The sequence below is a fragment of the Leptopilina boulardi genome, unplaced genomic scaffold (assembly GCF_019393585.1).
Source record: "Leptopilina boulardi isolate dan_hultmark-lab unplaced genomic scaffold, ZJU_Lbou_2.1 LbouV2_386, whole genome shotgun sequence".
NCBI classification, from domain to species: Eukaryota; Metazoa; Arthropoda; class Insecta; order Hymenoptera; family Figitidae; genus Leptopilina; species Leptopilina boulardi.
The window spans coordinates 291,360-314,999 of NW_026137958.1; the positions used below are offsets into that span (position 1 = coordinate 291,360).

At 27.6% G+C, this 23,640-nt stretch overlaps 1 protein-coding gene across 7 annotated transcripts in view; it reads left to right on the forward strand.

Annotated features, from left to right (window-relative positions):
• The window catches only part of LOC127288432 (cell adhesion molecule Dscam2-like), a 155,297-nt gene that overhangs the window by 85,033 nt on the left and 46,624 nt on the right, over nt 1-23,640 (forward strand). For all 7 annotated transcript variants that reach the window (XM_051315871.1, XM_051315866.1, XM_051315872.1 and 4 more), the window contains exon 3: nt 22,306-22,626. In XM_051315871.1, coding sequence (XP_051171828.1) covers nt 22,306-22,626 — 321 coding nt within the window. The remainder of the gene's footprint in view (nt 1-22,305; nt 22,627-23,640) is intronic.

Below are 23,640 nucleotides of genomic sequence, written 5' to 3' on the forward strand. Positions count from 1 at the left end.
ACCAGAAATTTTTACGTTTCGTTTAATGACAACATAACCTCACTTTTCACACAACATGCTTTCTACTACGCTAGTGTAATGAGCTTCTGCTCAATAAGGAAAGCGACAACTTCCAAACGTCGCGCGCAGCTTTAGCAGACGTTTCACAGTAAATAAAATACAAAAAAGTAAACAAACATTGTTTAAAAAATTGTGAGTTGAATATTTTCCCGGACTCAATGTTTCTTGTGCGGTATTAAAGCTTGAAAGATAAGGAAAATTTTGATCTTTAAACCAATTTATTTGGAGTTGCAGGAAAAAAGTGAATTTTTTGCATTATTTATTGTTGTATTTTTTAAATAAACAATTGTTTTTACTTAAAAAGTGATTTTTTTGGACCTTTATATTAATAAATATTAATAAAAAAATGTTTCATTTAATTTGGAAAGGTTACTCCGAAAAGTGCTAAAAAACTCCTGGAATGGCACATATATATTAATAAAATCAGACTTTTGTCTGTACATTGCTCCAAATTAATTTTTTCTTGCATAGTTTATCATTTTAAGTAGTAAAGATAACAAATATGCCATAAATAAAAATTCTGTCTGTCTGTCTGTCTGTCTATCTGTCTGTCTGTCTGTCTGTCGTAAATATTTTGTACCGGCACAACTTTAAAACGGCTCAACCGATTGAGGTGAAACTTGGCAGTGTATTCAGTCTTAACGTAACTTAAAATCTTAGCCATATTTGATTAAAAAATATTAACATGAACGAAAGTTATGACATTTTTTCAAAATATTTAAAAAAATCAAAAAAATGCAAATTTTTTATTTTTTGTCAGATTGATTTGAAACTATTTGTACCTAATTTTTTCACATAAATACAATCAATTTTTTTATTAAATTAAGTAAATTAGTCTGAATTTAAAAGTCTAAATCAAATTTTTGAATTTCCAATTTTTTTAATAACATTGTAATCTAAGAATTCGTTATGTTCAACTTTTTATAAGTAAAACAATAATGTTTTTAGTCTTTTGGGTATTAAACGCAATCTTAGCTGCACACCAATGAAAAATATTAATTTAAACAAAAATATGACACTTTCAAAAAATTTAAAAAATTTAACATTTTTTATTTTTTGATAATTCTTTACTAAACGTTCTTTATTTCAAATTTTGTGACCAATTAAGTATGCATTTAACAAGAACTTTTAAGAATTTTATCAGAATTTTAAAATTAATAATTGCAAATCTGAATATGAAATCAGATATTGTAAAAATAAAAAATCGAAAATTGTATTTAATTTTATAGTATTGAAAATAAAAATTATTTTAATCAATACAATTTAAATTAAAATTTTAAAAAACTTCAAAAATTATTTGAAGAATAAATTTTTAATAGAAAAATTTCTTTTAAATAAAATGAAAATAATTTAATTTTATATATGAAAGCAGTGAAAAAATTAAATTGAATTGAATAAAAAATAATTAAAAATTTATAAAAAGATATTTTAATACAGGAAAACACGTATAGTTGGATGTAATTATAAATTTCAAAATTTATTAAATCTAAATATTATAACCGTCGAAGACGGGTGCGACAGCTAGTATATATATATATATTTGCTATATATTCGTTTTATATCTATATATATTTGTATATACATAGGGCACATTGAAAACGTCCACTTTTGTCGGGATATTGAGTTACATAGAGGATCGGAAATCCTTGATAAATTTCCAGCCTCACAAAGAAATCCTTCTCTGCTTTTGAAAATGTGGAAATTTTCATGAATATTCACCTATTAATTAAACATTGATTTAAAATCATTTTATAAATTCCTCCAATTTATAAATACGAGTCAGGAATTTAGTGATATTCGAGTGAATGATTTTTCGATTAATTTAGAGAGTTGTTGATAATACAAAAAAAAGAAATGTTTGGGAGAAAAAAATTTCTAGTTAAAATTTTTATATGCATTTTTTGATATTTAAAATTTTTATATAAATTTTTTTAAAATTTATAATTGTTTGTCTAATTGAAAGTAGCTTTTTCTACTAGAACTAAAATCAAAAGTAATTAGAAACGTGTCGTCTGACTGAAATTGGTTTTTACTACTGAAACAAAGCTGCAAGAATAAAAAAAAAAACGCTTTGTCTGACTTAAATTTTCTTTTACTACAGAACCAACTTGGAAAGATTTCCCCGAAAGTGCCCCCTGAAGGTTCTATCAGAATTCCACCGGAACTTCCAACGTAATTCCGTCGGAATTCCATCGGAGTTCCAAAGAATTTCCAATGGGATTCCGACTAAATTCTGACGGAATTCAGATTATTTTTTTCAAAATTTTTAGAGTCCTAATTCCGTCGGAATCTCATTGGAAATTCTTTGGAACTCCGATGGAATTCCGACGGAATTACGTTGGAAGTTCCGGCGGAATTCTGATGGAATTCCGATTAATTTTTTCAAAAATTTTAGAGTCCTAATTCCGTCGAAATTCCGTCGGAATCCCATCGGAAATTCTTTGGAACTCCGATGGAATTCCGACGGAATTACGTTGGAAGTTTCGGCGGAAATCTGATAGAACCTCCAGGGGGCACTTTTCGGGGAATCATTCCAAGTGGGAAAACTGATACAAAAATGTAAGAACATAAAATGTTTTGTCTGACTGAAAATATTTTATACTACTGCGACTAAAACTAATAATTATTACTTCGTCTGACTAAAACTATATTATACTACTGACACTAAAATAATTATCCAAAAATTTTTTTATCCAACTGAATGGGATTTATTTTATTTATACTTAAATTACAAAAATTAAGAACGTTTTGTCTGACTAAAATTGGTTTTTACTACTGAAAATTGATACAAAAATTTAAGAATATAAAATATTTTGTCTGGCTTGTACTGACTTTTACTACTTCAACGAAAGCTTTACGAATAATTAATACGGCTGCCTAAACCTCTATTTTACTACTGACATTAAAGTTATTAGAATATTTAAATTTTGTGTCCAATTGAAAATGATTTTTTTCTGATACTAAAATTAACTGTATGATAAACACAATTCGTCTGACTAAAATTGGAGTTTACTACTGATACGAAGCTCCAAGAATAAAATACGTTTTTTCTGACTTGAATTTTATTTTACTACTGCGACTAAAATTATAAAAAATGATATGTCTGAAAAACTCTATTTTACCACTGACAATAAAATAATTATTAAAAATTTGTTTATCCAACTGACAATGATTTTTTTGTACTGATATTTAGTTTCACATAACTAAATTTTTTTTTCCATTGAAAACTGATTTTAAAAAAACTCCAAAGATTAAAAAAACTATTTTGTCCGACTAAAACTAAGTCACACTACTTATTTTTTACACTGAAAAAAAATTTGAGCGGGGAATCTAATAATAAAAATAAATAAATATTTTACTTGAAACAAATAATTTTTAGGGAAGATAATAGTGAAAAATAATAATTATAGTAAAAAAAAAAGTAAACTTCGAAGTACGAGACAATTAATTGGATAATTAAAAATTATCATTACAGCCCGCTTCCAGTAGAATAGTTTGAAGAGGAGGAGGAGGTACTTACCGATAGTCGATAATTTTCATGGTACGATGAGACTAACTCGGCAAACATCCTCACTGATCTGTAACAAAAAAAAAAAAAATATTTTTAAAGTATAATAAAAATCGTAAATTTCAAAAATAGAAAATTTTGGCATCTTTGTTTCTACCAAAACCTAAATCTATAATTTTCATGAAAAGTTATTTCGAAAATTAAAAAATTTCGAAAATATTTGTCTAAAATACTAACAATTTTAGTCGATTAAATCCTTTTTAAAAATTTTAAATTTAAATTTTTATGATTATATATGTAAAATATTCAAATAATTTTGATTGTTATCTTCATTTTAAACTATTTGTAACATTTTATAAAAACATCCGTATATAAAAAAAGAGACCAAGTTGAGAATGTCGATTTTTACAACTTTTGTAAAAAAAAAAAACGCAGTGAAAAAAAGAAATACAATTTTGCATCGGTGAAAAGTAATTGACAGTGTAACGGAACGTACAAAAGACTTTGTATTTTACAAAGCAGAAGGAAAATCAAGGAAAGAAACGAATGAACCTGCCGCAAAGGAAAAAAAAAAGAAATAAAGTGTTGATTTTCAAAAGAAAGTCCTTGAAAAATGTCGCGGGAATGTGCATTATAAAAAAAAATGACATATTCGATTGCTAAAAAATATTCAAAGTACACAAAAATATAATATTTTCAAAGTACACAAAAATATAATATTATCAAAGTTTTTCAATTTTAAACACTTTTTTTGAAATAAATATTTATTACTTATTTAGATTATTATTATAAATATATTTTGTTTATTTTTGTTATATAATTTTAGTTTGTTACAAAATAAAATGTTAAAATTTTGTCAAAAAGTATATTTTTTTGCATATGACATCAGAAAAAGGTTAGAGAGACACTTTTTTTTCCATAATTCTCTAGTGTAAACTTCATCCTACTAGGAGCTAAATCATTCACCTTCAAGCCTCTTTGCACACCTGCTCGCATACACCATTTGTGGTTAGACATTCTGCATGAAAATTTGCATCTCTTCTTATGAAAACCATGAATATTGCAATAATGGCGCCGTAAACAATATTCTTGAAGTAGGAGTGAAAATAACTCGAAAAATATACAAGACATGGGAATAAAGATATTTTATCAGCGCATTGTCATAAAACTTGTCTATGACACATGTATATATTTATATTTCTCATCTATTCATTACAAATGATAATGAAAATTTTATATTAAAATTTTTTTTTTTATTCCAAATAATATTATTTTTATTTATTTTATTTATAAATGTTTTTGAATAACAATAATTAAAAAATAACAACAACAAAAATTTACAACTCCGAGTTGAGATTAAAAAATAATTTTTATTAATTAATAATAGTTTTTATTATTTTTTAATCCTGACTTAATTTTTAATAATTAAAATAGATTGAAACATTCGTTTACTACTAATGAAAAAAGTGTACAAAAGTTTTGTCTGACCGAACTTTTCTTTTACTACTTAGAAAAATATTTTTACAAAACTATAAAGTTATTAATATAAAATTTGAAACAAAAATTCATCATAAAATAAGTTATATAGATGTTTGAAAACTAAAGACGATAAAATTTCAGATCAGACTAAAATGAACGAAAGGCTAATTACCATACATTTATAACTTAACAGTTTTCACTGTGTGTAACGAATTTTACATCCCAGTGTGAAATACATAAATAAATGATGAACAAAAGTTTCTTAAAGTGCAGTAAACATTTCTGCCTTGATATTTTAAATTTAATGAAAGTATATATCCATGAGATCGTAAAATATGCGAGTGCTCAGAGTGAGAGAGAAAGAGAGAGAGAGAGAACGCCACAACGTATTCCATGCACTAAAATGCATGAGAACTTTAATGTGCCCTGGATTATGGTAAAGCTCACTTGCTTTTAGATAGCCAGTGTGTAAAGGGACGAGAAGAATGGCGAATTACGCCAATTTAACATTACAAACACGATCAGGATGCATAAGAAAATGCAATTCTTTCATCCTGCAGGGAGTTACATGAAATGAACGTCTATATATATTTTATGATAATTTTCTTTTTTTTTCATCAGAAATTTATATTCTGAATAAATTTAACTGCCTTTTCATGTATAAGAATTCAAAAAAAAAAAAAGAAAAAAGAAAGAAAAGAACACGAAAAATAGCTAAAAAGAATCAATAAAAGAGTCCGTTAGTTCTTGATGAAATTGCTTTCTATATACTTTTCTTTTACTCTCTAGTGAACACAAGTGGAAAAATCGTGTCCTGGTAAGACACATTGCCGAGATTTTTTCCAAAGTCTTTATATATAAATGATGATTTAATGTCAAGTTTTCGAGTTATATTTTCTGAGAGCACGAGACATATTTTCTACATAAGTCAAATAAATATAAGTTTGCCATCATTTTTACGTACAATAAACTTGAAAGTCTCTGAATTGCAAAAAATTTAAAAAAAAAAAAATTTTATACACTAAAAATTATAAATCCTTATTAAAAATCGTTTAACAGTTATCCATTACACTGATTTATAAAAAAACATTACTAAATAAAAATTTTACTAAATATTCGGCAAAATAAATATTGTTCTATAAAAAATTCGGCAAAATAAAAATTTTACTAGATTAAAAATATACTAAATAAAATTCGGCAAAGTAAAAATTGCGCTAAATAAAATTCGGCAAAATAAAAATTATATTAGATAAAATTCGGTACAATAAAAATTGTACTAAATAAAATTCGGTAAAATAAAAATTGTACTAAATAAATTTCGGCAAAGTAAAAATTGCGCTAAATAAAATTCGGCAAAATAAAAATTATACTAGATAAAATTCGGTAAAATAAAAATTGTACTAAATAAAATTCGGCAAAATAAAAATTATACTAGATTAAAACTATACTAAATAAAATTCGGCAAAGTAAAAATTGTACTAAATAAAATTCGGCAAAATAAAAATTATACTAGATAAAATTCGGTAAAATAAAAATTGTACTAGATAAAATTCGGTAAAATAAAAATTGTACTAAATAAATTTCGGCAAAGTAAAAATTGCGCTAAATAAAATTCGGCAAAATAAAAATTATACTAGATAAAATTCGGTAAAATAAAAATTGTACTAGATAAAATTCTGTAAAATAAAAATTGTACTAAATAAAATTCGGCAAAATAAAAATTATACTGGATTAAAACTATACTAAATAAAATTCGGTAAAATAAAAATTGTACTAAATAAAATTCGGCAAAATAAAAATTATACTAGATTAAAACTATACTAAATAAAATTCGGCAAAGTAAAAATTGCGCTAAATAAAATTCGGCAAAATAAAAATTATACTAGATAAAATTCGGTAAAATAAAAATTGTACTAGATAAAATTCGGTAAAATAAAAATTGTTCTTAATAAAATTCGGCAAAATAAAAATTATACTAGATTAAAACTATACTAAATAAAATTCGGCAAAGTAAAAATTGTACTAAATAAAATTCGGTAAAATAAAAATTGTACTAAATAAAATTCGGCAAAATAAAAATTATACTAGATTAAAACTATACTAAATAAAATTCGGCAAAGTAAAAATTGCGCTAAATAAAATTCGGCAAAATAAAAAATTATACTAGATAAAATTAGGTAAAATAAAAATTGTACTAAATAAAATTCGTCAAAATAAAAATTTTACCGAATAATAAAAAAAATAAATAAATCTAAATAAAAAATCTATATTTAAAAGAAAATTGAATACGAAAATCCAGCTAAATAGAAATGACAAATTTTGCAATAAGCTGGGAAAAAAATTTTAAACCAATGAATTTTAATAAGTGAAAAAAGACAAGCAAAAAAAAGGGGTAGTTTAATACTCGCAGACAAATTCATTTCTTATGCTAAATCTCGTGCGCGCCTTCTTATTATCGATGTAAATCCGTTGGAACGATCGGTGTGTAATGAGAAGTAAATGGCGCATGACAAACCCTGATTTCGTATTCCGAATCTGCAACACATTTGCTCGCAAACGAATTTACTTACAGACGGAGAAAATCCACATACTGTGCGAAGAGAGAGAGAGAGAGAGAGAAGCACCCTCTCTCCCTCCCTCTCTTTCTATGTCAACCTTCGGTAAAATACTTTCTTTAAAAGCACCTTCAATTTTAACTTTCAACTATTTCACATCTTCAGTCGATTCAGCTCTTGAATAATATATATATAAAATGATTCGCAGAAAATTTCTCGTTTGCAAAATAAAGTTAATAATACAATTTCTTTTAAACGAAATATTAAATTATTTGGAATGAAATTTTAATATTTTATTTTACCTATTGATTAATAAAATTTCTATTATTTTATCCATTTAATCAACTTTAAATTTCTATCAGTGAAATTTCACTGATGAAATGTTAGCAATTGAATCATTTCAATAAAATTTGCATTGAAATTCAGTCAAAATTTTCGCTGAAAATTAGTAGAATTGTTACTGATCGAAACAGTCAAATCTACATTATCATCAATCGGTAAAGCAGATTTAAAATAGTAAAATCTACATTTTCATTAATCGGTAAAACAGATTTTAAACGGTCAAATCTACATTATCATCAATCGGTAAAGCAGATTTTAAACGGTCAAATCTACATTATCATCAATCGGTAAGACAGATTTGACTGTTTCGATCAGTAAAAATTCTAATTTTCAACGAAAATTTGACTGAATTTCAATGCAAATTTTATACTGAAGTGATTCAGTTGCTAAATTTCAAATTTAGAGATAGATAATAAAAATAAAAATATTTTTCCAAAAAAGAAGAAATAAATATTTTTTTTATGCTAGTTTCTCAAAACACTATATACCAGGAAACACGTTATATACAAAAAAAAATCGTTTAAATTTTCAATAAACTGGAGAATAGTGAGATGAAACGTGTTTATTCTGTGGGTTACAAAATAGATAGTAAATAATGGTATGCAAAAAGAGTCGATTTGGATGTAAATGGAAGGATAATATTGGCTAGACAGGATCAAAAGTTACCCTCCTCAGACTTTCATCTACTTAGCGGCAATTTTAGGTTCTGACAAAAAAAAAAAAAAAAAAAAGAAGAAGAGTGGCAAAAGTAGTGGAGAGGGAATATGACGAGGAAAAAAAAAGAAGAAGTAGGGAGAAAGCTATCACGTCAAGTGGGCAAAAAAGGGGGAGGAAAAGGGGTTCTCTCTCTCTCTCTCATGGAGGGCAAACTGATTAAAGGGGATGGTAAATCGTCGATAAACCGCCATCAAACTCATTTCAGAGCCATTTGATTCTGATCAATTTGGAAGGATATGAAGAGAACACGTAGCGACACTCCCAGAGGGACTGCGTTAATTCTGGTGTACCTGATTAATCGGAAACTGGACTATCGCGTAAACAGGTATAGAGATAGTCTAACGCAGTAACTATCAATACAGGGTCACTACAAAACGATATAATGCATCTTGTCCATAGCTCTCTGGCTCTCTCTCTCTCTCCCTCTCTCATCGACCTAAATATTGGGAACATTAGATACTAGAATCCATTCTCATTCAATCCAGATAGTTACACAAAATACCTCCGAAATTGAATTTCAAAAAAAAAAATTACATACAAAATTTATACTCGCTAAATTAGAAACAATTAGATTTTTCTGGTACAATATAATTGAAAAGAAACTGAATTATTCAGTTATATTTTACTGAAAGTCAGTTGAATTATTACTGATTTGAATCAAATTTGCATTATCGTTAATCGGTAAAACAGATTCGACTGTTATCATTAATTGGTAAAGCAGTTTCAAGCAGTAAAGTCTGTATTATCATTAATCGGTAAAACAGATTTGTTTCAATCAATAAAATCTGTATTATCCTAATTCGGTAAAACAGATTTAACTGTATCTATAATTGTATTTTACTAGAAAAGTATTTGGAAAAAATTAATCACATATTTGCAAAACGAGTATTATTATCCGCCTAATGGACCAAAAAGTAAATATTTAATTCTAAAAAATAGAAAACAAATGATCAAAAATTACTTCTAACATACTGGAAAAATAACCTTTTTTTTGTGACGCGGAACAAATTGGTATTAAAATTCTACTACTTCAAAAAAAAAAAAGGAAATTTTTTTGCAGACACGCAAAAATCGTTAACTTGGAAAAGTTTCTCTATCTTATTATATGCGGGGAATTTTAAGTATTGCATACAGGAGAATGGCAATTACAATTAGCTTAATTGGTTGGGATTAGTGACCAAAGTTAATAACCAGAGTAACCATAATGACAGTTGTTGGCTTAACTACACACTATTGGCACTGATAACTAACTTGATTGCTTAGTTCTCTTTGCTGTATCAATTTGCCAACAATAGACCAACTAAAATTCGTGGCCACTCGGCCAATTGTTATATATGTAAATTAACCCCCACAGTAATTAACAATACATTGCTGTATATAATGCAATTTTTTTTACGTAAAATAACAAACAAAGTCAAATTTCGATTATTACAATATAGAAGAAAAATACATATTACCTTTAAAAAAAAATTAAATAAAAAATAATAAAAATAAAAAAAGTAAATAGAAAATAAAAATACAAAATATTTCAATTAATTATTGATGAAAATGTATCATTCGATTTTGAAAATTGGAACATAAATTTTTTATTGCAATACTACCCTCTCTCTCTCTCTCTCTCTTTTTCTTGACTTCGAGATTCTTATTTCGTATTTTATTCTACATTCAAAGACCCTCTTAAAGAAGCTTATGTCGGTCGAAGTACGAACATATCTGCACCTTAAGCTTGTCTGAATGCACTTTTTGAATCCTCGAAGTCTCTAAGCTTCAATCGAGTCGTAGTGTCTGCCTTTTGTTATTTCATCTTTTCATTTTCCCTTAATATTGTATTAAAGAACATCTATTTACGTTTTATTTTTACAATTTTTCTTATTATTATTAAAGATAAAAAATATATTTTTTTTAAATTAACAATCTATTGAATCTATTGATGCTCAGCAAAAAGTAAGAAATTTTTTTCAGAAATGTTTAATTAAAAACCAATATTTCATTCTTTATTCCAGGAATCTATTATAATTTACCTTTTTTTGAATGTAAATAATTAAATCTTATTAAATATTTATTATATTATTGAAATTTAAAAAAATTATTGGTTCTCTTGACATTAATAACACTAGGAATTTTTTTTTATTGAGGTTTTGATATCAACATTTAATTCAATGTGTGAAAACTGTACTTTATTATCAATACATAACCACACAGAAAAAACTTGGACTCATTTTTGTTGCAACTCATTTTCTTTTGGGTATCGAAATGAGTATGGGACAAACTTCATGTTATTCAAAATGATATTGGCTGGAATTTCAGATTTCTAAGTTGGCATCATAAGCAGAGTAATTTTGTATTTCAATTATTGTTTCTAATATTTCAACAACACCAGAAAGATTATTTTGACCAGTACGAATATTTAGAAGTTTTTAAATAAAAATTATTTATTATTATTTACGTAGATAATAATTAATTTCATAAGTTTTTAAATTTACCGCCATTATTTAAGTTGGCAGTACCGTTCCTGTTGTCAAAACACATGTTTTCATTTTTCTAACCTAAAAACATATTTCCTTTATTATTTTATTACGCGATTACAAGCAATTTTTAATCAAATATATTAAGTCTAGCGTGTTATTTACTTCTTTGTAATTATTATATTTCATGTTTTTGTGCAAAATTATTCGTTATTTCACAATATTTTTCCATTTTTCTTTTTCTCAAAATGAAACTTGCCTGTTTCATTTTGATACTTTTACCTTAGAACTCGAAATGAGACAACCAGTTTCTTTTTTGTTGCGAATCAAATTGAGTATAGAATCTATACTCAATTTGAATTCAGGTTTTTTCTGTGCATTATTGTCTAATAATTTATTCAAAACCTGTGTTTTACGGTTATTTTCAACTTGTCAAAATATTAGAATATTATTCTTCCTTTAAGAGGATTTTTTCCGAGAGGAAAAACCTTCCAAATTAAAATTATTACTTTTGATACCAAAATTAAGAGGAAAATATGCATTACATTTAGAGGAATCCTCTAGAATGAAGATTACTTTTTTTAAGGTGTACTATTTTGAAAAATTTGATAAATATTAAAAAAAAAAACATTTTTCACATTTTTAATAACATACCTGATTTTAAAATATTTTAAACACTGTTTGAATCACCACTCAATTGAAGTGGTATTTTTCTTAATAATAAACGATCGCGATATTAAAAATTCGTACACTCCCGCACTCGCAATTAAAAAAAAATAAAAAAAAAACTCACGACGATAAATTAACAGTTTTTGACCACGACAAAACTCGCCAAAACTCGAATTATAACTGCGATTAAATTAGAAAGAATTTGAAAGATTATTAATTCTTCTACCTGAATACCAACAAAGGAACCCTTGAGATGTAAACACTTCTTATATTCAATATAATATTTAACTATTATAAATATTTATAGATTTAATTTTATAATTCAAAATCTACAAATATTATTATTATTTTGGTAATTAAAACTATTTTTTACCTTTTTTTATATGTTATTTATTTTTTATTTTTATATATTATTTATTTTATATATTTTTATATATTAGTATTTTATATTTATTTTTATATTTTATTTATTTTTATATATAATTTTTTTTTTTTGTTTACTCTCACATATTTTATACTATTAATTAAATTTAAAACTTAACGCCGCAGTTGAAAATTCGTATTCATGACATTTAAAGGTGAACATAAAAGCAAATGGTTGAAACAATGCAAATATGAATGTAATATTTACAATTAAAAGGTCACATTTAAATACGAAACAAAATGTAGAACAAAGAAAGAGCAATAAATTAAAGTAGGACAACGTGAAATGAAAAATATTGAGGGTGAATTCTATGGTTATATTACGTATGAAAACATATACATATATACATACATACATGTACATAAAATAACATTCATAAAATAGTAAAGTAAAACCTTCAAGTCGTCGAAGTAAAGCCAATGGTTTCAGTTTTCCCGATAAAATTTCATTCCTATTCTAAAAATGCATTCATATAAAATACATGACCTTAATAATTCAACCAAAAATTTTCCTTATCACATTATTTACTCTTTTTTAATATTTCACTAATAAAAATAATAAAAAATAAAATAAATAATAAAAAATTGAAATTAATAATTTTAAATTAATTAAAAAAATATTAAATTATTTTTCCACAAAGAAAAATATAAATGTATATTAATTAATTAATAATTTTTTTAGCATGTTTATATAATAAAATTATAATAAAAAAAAATAATAAATATAAAAATAAATTTAAAAAAAAAGAATCGAGATAAAAATCTTTTTTATTTTACTGTTATGACAAAATTTAACTTAATTGAAAGCAAAGTTTATATTATAGGTATATATATATATATACATTTACATTCTTTGTTCATGATAAAAATTTGCAAGATTCGAATGTGCTTGGCATTCAGTGGATTCTGGATTAAAAGCTTCGCGTGCTTGGAAAACGTGGTTTTTTAATTAAAAAAAATGGGAAAGCAAAGTAATTAACGATGGATATGACGTACATAATGAACAATATCCGTGGCGAGACTCTATTTATGTCGAGCAGTTGTGAAACAAAACAAATAAAAAAAAAAAAAAAATTCACTTTGTCACCATTCTAAATTTAGTCTTACAATTGAGAACAATTTTAACAATTCTTGATTAACGTACACGTTATATATATAGATATATACATATATAAAGAATAATTAAAATGAGAAAAATGAATTTCTCTCTCGCAAAGAGTGCCATGGATCAATTGAAAACGAGACGACTTGTAAAATAAGAAGAAAAACAGCATGCTATAAAAAAAAAACACAACTGCTTTTCTCGCGTCTATTAAAAAGGAGAGAAAAAAGAGCAGTTTTGTATTTAGTTAAGATCTACATTTATTCATGAACGTAAATCAAAATTCCAATGGGACATGTACTCAAATGCAGAATATCGAGATAAAAGACATGACTTTTCTTCAAAAGAAAATAAAAAAAAAAAAAAAAAAAATTGACTCACTGAATAAAATATTTCACATTTTTAATTTTCATTAATTGTTTTCTTTTGATTTTTTTTTTTTTTTTTTTATAATAACTCTTGGCATATAAGAATTATATGAGAATTTAAAAATAGTGGAAAAAGTCACTGACCCTTTAATTTTAATGATTCTACACACTTTGAAAAATAGAAAAAATAAGAGAGAGAGAGAGAAAAGCAAAAAGCGAGGATGATTTTTAGGTTTTATTTTTACATCCCGACGATGGTAATTGCGAGAAATCTCGTTAGAAGAACAGGAGAGGGAGGGGGGAAGGGGTTAGAACGACATGAGAACACATTTCCTTCTATGGCATACGTGCTTTGATTAAGTAAATATCATTTAGCGTTTCGAATGCATTTGTGTGATAGAATTATAATCTTTGTGAAGTTCAGATAGTAAAATGGTAATTTATGCTGTAGTGATATATTCCTTTTAATGTAGCTATATATGTAAAAGCGCATAAAATACATCAAAAAAAAAAAATTTAATCAAAAATAAATTTGTTCAGAGATTTATTTTCTTCTTTTCATTATATGTTATATACAAAATTTTATTTTATATACAAATTTTTTTTTATAAAAATACAAATAGAATTAAATAAAATAATAAAAAGTTTATAAAATAATTTATGAAATATATAAAAATATTCAAATATTGCAAATAAAATCCAAGAAATAATTCTCTTTATAGAAACAGAAAGAATGTTCAGTATAAAAATTTTTACAATATCAATAAAAACCAATTAAAAGAATTTTTAATAAAAAATTTTTTTTTTTTTTAATTAAAAAATATAGGTCTTTTTACTCTCTGTAAATTTGAAATCACAAATTTTATTTTCGGAAATAAAAAAAAAAGAAAAGCGAATTTGTTTAAATCTGAGAAAATTTATTTTTCAAAGACGTCTACAAAAATCGTGGAATTAAGAGGCACTTTATGTCGAAAGGAAGGTGATGTTTAAATGCGTATACACCTGGAAGCTTTTCCATCTCACGCTTAACGGCCATGAAGTCTTCTCGACTGCACTTTGTAGAAAGATCAACCATCAAAAAAAAAAAAAAAAAAAATTTTTTTTCACCCCTTTTTCTTGATTTATCTCAAAGACATATAGAGCCATCAATCAAAATCTTATTTGAAGAAAAAAATCCAAAAATTAGAATTGTAAAAAGTAGAATATTTTTTTTTATTTACAACATTGCTATTCAATATCGTAAAATAAATATACAGTTATCGATACTTCTCGTTTATTCTTTATGAATATTAATGATTCGATTGTGTCACGAATTGCAATTTTCACATAAAATACACGCAATCAGAAAAGTTAGTTTTTTTTGACGAATTTGAAGTTATATAACATTTTTATTATTGTAAAAAAAAAGAATTTTTATACATTTAATTAGAATTTTTATTTTAAAACATTTTATTTTTGAGACAAATTTTCATTTTTCAAATTAGCACTTGACACAATTTTTTTATACGAATTTTTAATTAACAGAATTTTAAACTACTGAATTTTTTCAAAAATTTGTATTTTCCATCGCATTTTGTACATGACATTATTATATAACAGAATTTTAATTCAAGCGAATTTTAATACAAGAGAATTGTCATTCAATCGAATTTTTTGTGATTCGAATTTTTAAATGACAGAAATTTACCGAATTTTATAATTTCTCCAAATTTTTATTTGTATGAATTTTTATTTTTACGAATTTTTTTCACGCCCAAATTTCATTTGTCCGAAATTATAAATGACCGAATAAATAATTGACAAAAAGATTTCGACGCAATTTTTAAAATTGACCAATTAGAAATTATAAAGAAAATCATCGTGATTGGTTAATTTTAAAAATTGAGCCAAAATTTTTCGGACAATTGTTTATTCGGACATTTGTAATTTCGGACAAATGAAATTTTCGGCGTTATAAAATTTTTATCCATTAAAAATTCGTACAAATAAAAATTCGGACAAATTAAAATTCGGTGAATTAAAATTTTTGTCATTTAAAAATTCGAATCACATAAAATTCCTTTTTTATGAGAATTCTGGTAAATAATAATTATCTTAAATAAAAAGTCATGTAAATTATATGACTATATTATAAAAATTCTGACAAAAATTTTTTTACGCCGAAATTTCATTTGTCCGAAATTATAAATGACCGAATAAATAATTGACAGAAAGATTTCGTCGCAATTTTTAAAATTGACCAATTAGAAATTATAAAGAAAATCATCGTGATTGGTTAATTTTAAAAATTGAGCCAAAATTTTTCGGACAATTGTTTATTCGGACATTTGTAATTTCGGACAAATGAAATTTTCGGCGTTATAAAATTTTTATCCATTAAAAATTCGTACAAATAAAAATTCGGACAAATTAAAATTCGGTGAATTGAAATTTCTGTCATTTAAAAATTCAAATCACATAAAATTCCTTTTTTATGGGAATTCTGGTAAATAAAAATTCTCTTATATTAAAAGTCATGTAAATTATATGACTATATTATAAAAATTCTGATAAAAATTTTTTTACGCCGAAATTTCATTTGTCCGAAATTATGAATGACCGAATAAATAATTGACAGAAAGATATCGTCGTAATTTTTAAAATTGACCAATTAGAAATTATAAAGAAAATCATCGTGATTGGTTAATTTTAAAAATTAAGCCAAAATTTTTCTGACGATTGTTTATTCGGACAAATGAAATTTTCGGCGTTATAAAAATTCTACCAATTAAAAATTCGTACAAATAAAAATTCGACGTTATAAAAATTTTATCCATTAAAAATTCGTACAAATAAAAATTCGGACAAATTAAAATTCGGACATATTAAATTTCCGTGATTTGAAATTTCTGTCATTTAAAAATTCGAATCACATAAAATTCGCTTTAATGAGAATTCTGGTAAATAAAAATTCTCTTAAATAAAAAGTCATGTAAATTATATGACTATATTATAAAAATTCTGACAAAAATTTTTTTACGCCGAAATTTCATTTGTCCGAAATTATAAATGACCGAATAAATAATTGACAGAAAGATTTCGGCGCAATTTTTAAAATTGACCAATTAGAAATTATAAAGAAAATCGTGATTGGTTAATTTTAAAAATTGAGCCAAAATTTTTCGGACGATTGTTTATTCGGACAAATGAAATATCGGCGTTATAAAAATTCTACGAATTAAAAATTTATACAAATAAAAATTCGATATTATAAAATTTTTATCCATTAAAAATTCGTACAAATAAAAATTCGGTGAATTGAAATTTCTGTCATTTAAAAATTCAAAAATTTTGTTAAGTAAAAATTTTTATAAAAAGAAATTCTTTATCAAATTGGTACTTTTGATTTGATACTTTTGGTATCAATTTAGTACTTTTCAGTTAACCATTTAAAATTATTTGAGCCAAATAAATATTCATTTAATAATAGCCCGATTATTTGAATCAAATAAATTCTGTACTGTAATTTTTTTTAAATTGAATTTTCAATTTTGGTTTACAAATTTAAATAATAAATACAAATTCTGTCCATTGGGATAGGGCTAACTTGAGTTGTGGGAATAACATTGGTTTGTGATTCAAATGTCTATAATTCGAAGGTAAAGAGAGTGATACTGTAAGAGCTCCAAAGGGGGAAGTAGATTATTTGCATACATACTTGGAGGTTTCGGAATTGAAGAAAGTACAAGGCTAAAAACCTTATTAAAATTCAACGAATTCAGATGCTATGCTCAGAGAAAGAGTGAGAGAGAAAGAGAGAGAGAGAGAGAGAGAGAGAAAGAGGAATGTAATCGATTCGCGAAACAGACGGGATTATTCAAATCTCCCAACTAGTTTCTGGTTTTATTTCCGTGTTATGTCCTATCTGTCTGCGCCATTCGCTTTGCTTCGAAACACATTTGTGGATTTTACGAGCATCTCTTTTGCACTAAAGCGACCTATAGTTATAACCGACACTTCCTTCGGTTTGATTTCCGTCGACAATAAACGCTTTGTGAATATATATTGTTAACGCTTTTTGAATGTAGTTTTTTTTTTGTTGCGAAAAATGAAAAGGATTTTTTCCAAAAAACAATTTGAAGCTTAAATTTCTTTTTTTTTTGGGAAATCCAAATCCAAAGAGATTTGTTTATATGGTTCAATGGAAATCATTGGATTTCGTTGAGAATGATCAAGTATTTTCCTGGAATCAACATTTGGATGGCTTAACTCGTTCAGAAATGCCGCCTTAGCTCTCTTGTGGTCCCCCCCTACCCCTTCTTCCGTTGCACAGAAAAATCAGGAAGATCCCTTTCCCCCCCCCAACCCCTTTTTTTCTTTCCATTTCACAATTCGATTTTCTTCGATATTGCTTCGCCTGCTTGGAAAATTCTACTTGAGAAAAGAAGGCAGAAAAATAAAAGAGAGAGATGGAGACAGAAATGTCGCATACATGCATTGATGAAATTATAAAAATCTCATAAGCGAGGCAAAAAAAAAAGATGTTTTAAATTTAATATCGCAAAATGATTTTTACAAATTTAATTTAATTTTAATATCAGATATAAAACCATTTTTATTAATTTCCGATTTAATAATAAAGATATTTATATTTGAATATTTTAATAAAGCTTGTATATATGTCGAACAACAAATATTGATTTAAAAAAAAAATTGATATCTAAAATAATTATAAATTCTTTTCTTTATGCGCAAACAAAAAAAAAGTGAAAATTATAATAATTATTATGAAAGAGACTCTCATGTTGCAAATCGATTTATAATTGTTATACCGGAATGCATTGAGAGACAGAAAATCTTTTGTATATTGCAAATGAGAATTGGAATTTATTTTTCCCTCTTTAGATATCAAATTTAATCAATAACAAAAAAATATATATAGAAATATTGAAAAAGCTTCATTAAAATTATTAAATCCTCTTCATTATTAGTAGCCGAGTAATTCAGAGATTTAAATATTTTTTATACAATTACATAAAGCATAAAAAAAAATTCAAATAATAAATCTATATAAAATATTTTAATAAAAAAAAAAACCATTAAAAATAATAAAAAAAAAAGACATAAATTTTTATTCAACCTCGTTTTATGTAAGCAATAAAAGAAAAATCCTCTCCAAAAATTTTTTACAGCTGATAAACTTAAAACGTATTAATATTTTTAGAAAAAAAAAATTTTTTAATAAGAACAACGAAATGAACTGGACATTGTTTTTTTTTTTCTTTATCATTGAGATTGACAATTGAAACATGATTTATGAATGGTTAGATTACATTTCCAAGTACATATATATATATAGTAGTAGTAGTAGTAGTAGTACTGGGCGTTCAAATTACGTTTTGATTCTCAAAATGTTACGAGTCAATAAATTTGAAATTGCGGGGCTTGTGTCGATTTTGCGAGGTGCGATTGTGTGACTCGTCAGAAGAGAAATTCTGAAAAGCGATAAAATCTCTCGCATCAAAATGCGGCAAACCAATGCATATAGTTTGACATTTCTATTCAACGACACGATCCAACTTGGATTCATCAATGATTCCACACATCTTGTTTTCATTTCTCTCTCATTTTTTTTTTCGTTATCTGTTGTACAATTGTGGAACAAGCCAAAAACTTCTTTTTGTTTCATCATCATCTCTTTCTTTCTTTTTTTTTTTTTTATCGTTTCTCTCGAGTTTTGAAAACTATCGAGTTGACGCGAGCACGTTTTTCTGAACTAATACAACGAGAAACTGAGGTTGATGATAATGTCACGAGAGAGAGAGAGGGAGAGAGAAATAGAGATAGAACGGTAGAATGCTCTGTAATTAATCAGTACAAAGCAAATACAGGGCACCTTTGCAGAAACCGTTTGTATAGTTCAACATGCATGTATTTACGCACAGGTGCTCGTTCGCGAGTATGTGTATTTGTACTGTATAATGGTTTGAATAAAAGCTTCATTCACATATATATATATTCATTAATTTGTATTTGACATATTTTTTTCACCGATATATACGTCACTAATGTGGATTAACGATTTTAATTATATATTATGTAATTGGATTTTTAAACTTTTTAATTTAATTTTTACGCGCAGAAATCGTCACATTTCTCCATTTTTCAAAAATAACTGAACAGCGCCTCACTAGTTTTCCTAGTTTACAAAAAATTAATCACCACAAATAAATAAAAATAATACTATTTAAAAAAAATTGTTACACCTTTAAGGTGAATATTTTATAACAGTTTTTAAATCATTCTTTTATTTTAGGAGTTTGTCCAGAAATTCCGGTCTGAATCCCAAATAAAGTGTTCATTAAATTTTAAAAAAGGCACTGATCAGGGCCTCACAAGTTTTTTCTAATTTGAATAATCAGCATGGTAACAGCTGCTATTGAAACAGTTGTCATGGAAACAGTTGCTATGGTAACAGTTGTCATGGAAACGGTTGCTATGGTTCTATGGAAATGGTTGCCATGGAAACGACTGCTATTGAAACAGCTGTCATGGAAACGGTTGCTATGGTTCTATGGAAATGGTTGCCATGGAAACGGCTGCTATTGAAACAGCTGTCATGGAAACGGTTGCTCTGGTTCTATGGAAATGGTTGCCATGGAAACGGCTGCTATTGAAACAGCTGTCATGGAAACAGTTGCTATGGAAACTGTTGCTATGGTAATAGTTGTCATGGAAATGGTTGCTTGGGTTTCCATGGTAACGGCTGTTATTGAAATAGTTGTCATGGAAACAGTTGCTATGGAAACGGTTGCTATGGTAATAGTTGTCATGGAAATGGTTGCTTTGGTTGCCATGGTAATGGCTGTTATTAAAATAGTTGTCATGGAAACAGTTACTATTGAAACGGTTGCTATGGTTACCATGGTAATGGCTGCTATTGAAACAGTTGCTATGAAAACGGTTGCTATTGAAACAGTTCCTATGGAATCAGTTGTCATGGAAACGGTTGCTATGGTTCCACGGAAATGGTTGCCATGGAATCGGCTGCTATTGACACAGCTGTCATGGAAACAGATGCTATGGAAACTGTTGCTATGGTAATAGTTGTCATGGAAATGGTTGCCATGGAAACGGCTGCTATTGAAACAGCTGTCATGGAAACTGTTGCTATGGAAACTGTTGCTATGGTAATAGTTGTCATGGAAATGGTTGCTTTGGTTTCCATGGTAACGGCTGTTATTGAAATAGTTGTCATGGAAACAGTTGCTATGGAAACGGTTGCTATGGTAATAGTTGTCATGGAAATGGTTGCTTTGGTTGCCATGGTAACGGCTGTTATTGAAATAGTTGTCATGGAAACAGTTACTATTGAAACGGTTGCTATGGTTACCATGGTAATGGCTGCTATTGAAACAGTTGCTATGAAAACGGTTGCTATTGAAACAGTTGCTATGGAATCAGTTGTCATGGAAACGGTTGCTATGGTTCCATGGAAATGGTTGCCATGGAAACTGCTGCTATTGAAACAGCTGTCATGGAAACAGTTGCTATGGAAACTGTTGCTATGGTAATAGTTGTCATGGAAATGGTTGCCATGGAAACGGCTGCTATTGAAACAGCTGTCATGGAAACAGTTGCTATGGTTTCTATGGTAACGGCTGCTATTGAAACAGTTGGAATGGAAAGGGTTTCTATGGTAATAGTTGTCATGGAAATGGTTGCTATGGTTTCCATGGTAAAGGCTGCTATTGAAATAGTTGTCATGGAAACGGTTGCTATGGTTTCTATGGTAACGGCTGCTGTTGAAACAGTTTTCATGGAAATGGTTGCTATGGTTTCCATGGTAAGGGCTGCTATTGAAACAGTTGTCATGGAAATGGTTGCTATGGTTTCCATGGTAAGGGCTGCTATTGAAATAGTTGTCATGGAAACGGTTGCTATGGTTTCTATGGTAACGGCTGCTATTGAAACAGTTGTCATGGAAATGGTTGCTATGGTTTCCATGGTAAGGGCTGCTATTGAAATAGTTGTCATGGAAACAGCTTCTATTGAAACGGTTGCTATGGTTTCCATGGTAACAGCTGCTATTGAAACAGTTGTCACGAAAATAGTTGACGTGGAAACGGCTGCTATTGAAAGAGTTGTCATGGAAACAGTTGCTGTAGAAACGGTTGCTATGGTTTCCATGGTAACGATTGCTATTGAAACAGTTGTCATGGAAATTGTTGCTATGGTTCCATGGAATTGTTACCATGGTAAGGGTTGCTATTAAAACAGTTATCATAGTAACAGTTGTCATGGAAACGGTTTCTATGGCAACGGTTCTAATCGGACTGAAATAGGTCTTTCTTCCGTGGCCCCTGTCGGGTTCCCTGTTTCATGCGGATTTAGAGCTTCCCGTTGTTGGCCCTGGCAGGGCCCGTTCAAAATTTCTCTACGGAAAATAGTCGAACCTTTTTAACATCACATTACCTGATTTCTGAACATCAGATTAAGAAATAAGGAATTAAATAATAAAATTAAATTCCTAAATAAAAAAAAAAACAAGAATTGTAAAATAAAAATAAATTCTCAATAACTCAGTTTATATTAAGAAAAATATGAAATTATTCTCTCTCTCATTTTTCTTTTTCAGGACGAGGTATTGTGCTGGACAGCCAGGGACCTGTCCTGGTATCAGAGCCACGTCCGGTGATCGAATTTTCAAATGACACTGGAACAATGATTCACTGCTTGGCACAGGGTAGTCCAACACCCCGCGTCGATTGGGTGATGAGCGACGGTTCACAAGTTTTGCCAATATCTCGTATACGTGAAATGCTAGTGAATGGATCCATGTATTTCTTGCCATTTGGCGCTGAGAGTTATCGTCACGACGTTCATTCGGCTGTCTACAGATGCCAAGCTTCCAACAGTGTCGGCAAGGTGCTGGGTCGTGAAGTCAGCGTGAAAGCTGGTAAAGTAACTTTTGATAACTTTTTGACACACACAAGACATGATCGTCTTCACTTTGCAAGTAAAAAAAAAAAAAAAGAAAGAGGAAAGGAAAGTGAACTTGCGAATTTCCTCCACCTTCCTTTTCCAATTCTTTAGGAAAACTATTCGAGCGCGAAAAAAAAAGTTTCTAAAGTCATAAACCTACTTATGAAGTTCTTCATAAAAATTATACTATACTTCTTTTTTTTCGGGGGGTATATGAAAAAAGTTTTCGTAATAATTTTTTTTTTTCTATCGATAAAAAATGAAGTAGTTTTTGATTGTCAGTATAACAGGGGGAAAATTAAGTTTTGTCTCAGTATTTTGGTTCATAATTTCAAAGTTTTTATTTACGAGCTGTAAAAAAAAAAAAATTGCAGAAATAGTGTTGAAAAACTGAGAGGGGTGGAAACTTTTTTTTTTTAGGGTTTTCATAATAAATGAATGTAGCACCAAGCGGCGGTTATCGCTCGACCCGTATAACGAATCAAATTAAACTTTATCAGAAAGTATGACGTTCGAGAATATGGGTCTAATCTAAGAAAACAAGATGGACGACGCGAAGCAGAGAACCGTGCCAACTACATTTACTATCCTTGAAAGATAGATGACCCGCAGATTCACCATCCCTCCATTTGACTTTTTGGAACGCAATGCCAGAATCGAAATTCGCGGCTTCCAAGACACACGCCAAGTGCATTTACCGCAGCTGAATACATATTCTCATACATGCCAGAATACTTCCATTTTTTTTTTTTATTATTTGTTTCATCGACTTGTTTTCTGTTTTTTTTTTTTTTTTTTTTATCTTCCAACAAGTCATTGGTTAAGAACTTGCCAAGAATCGCTTATCTCACATTTAGCGAGTCACGCTCAATCGTTCGGATCCGGTTTCCGCAACAGATTATCTGCACCATTTCACACACGCAAAGGAACGTTTTCTCTCGGTTGAAAAAAAAAAAGTAATTCCCTCAAAGATTTATATTTCTTTGAT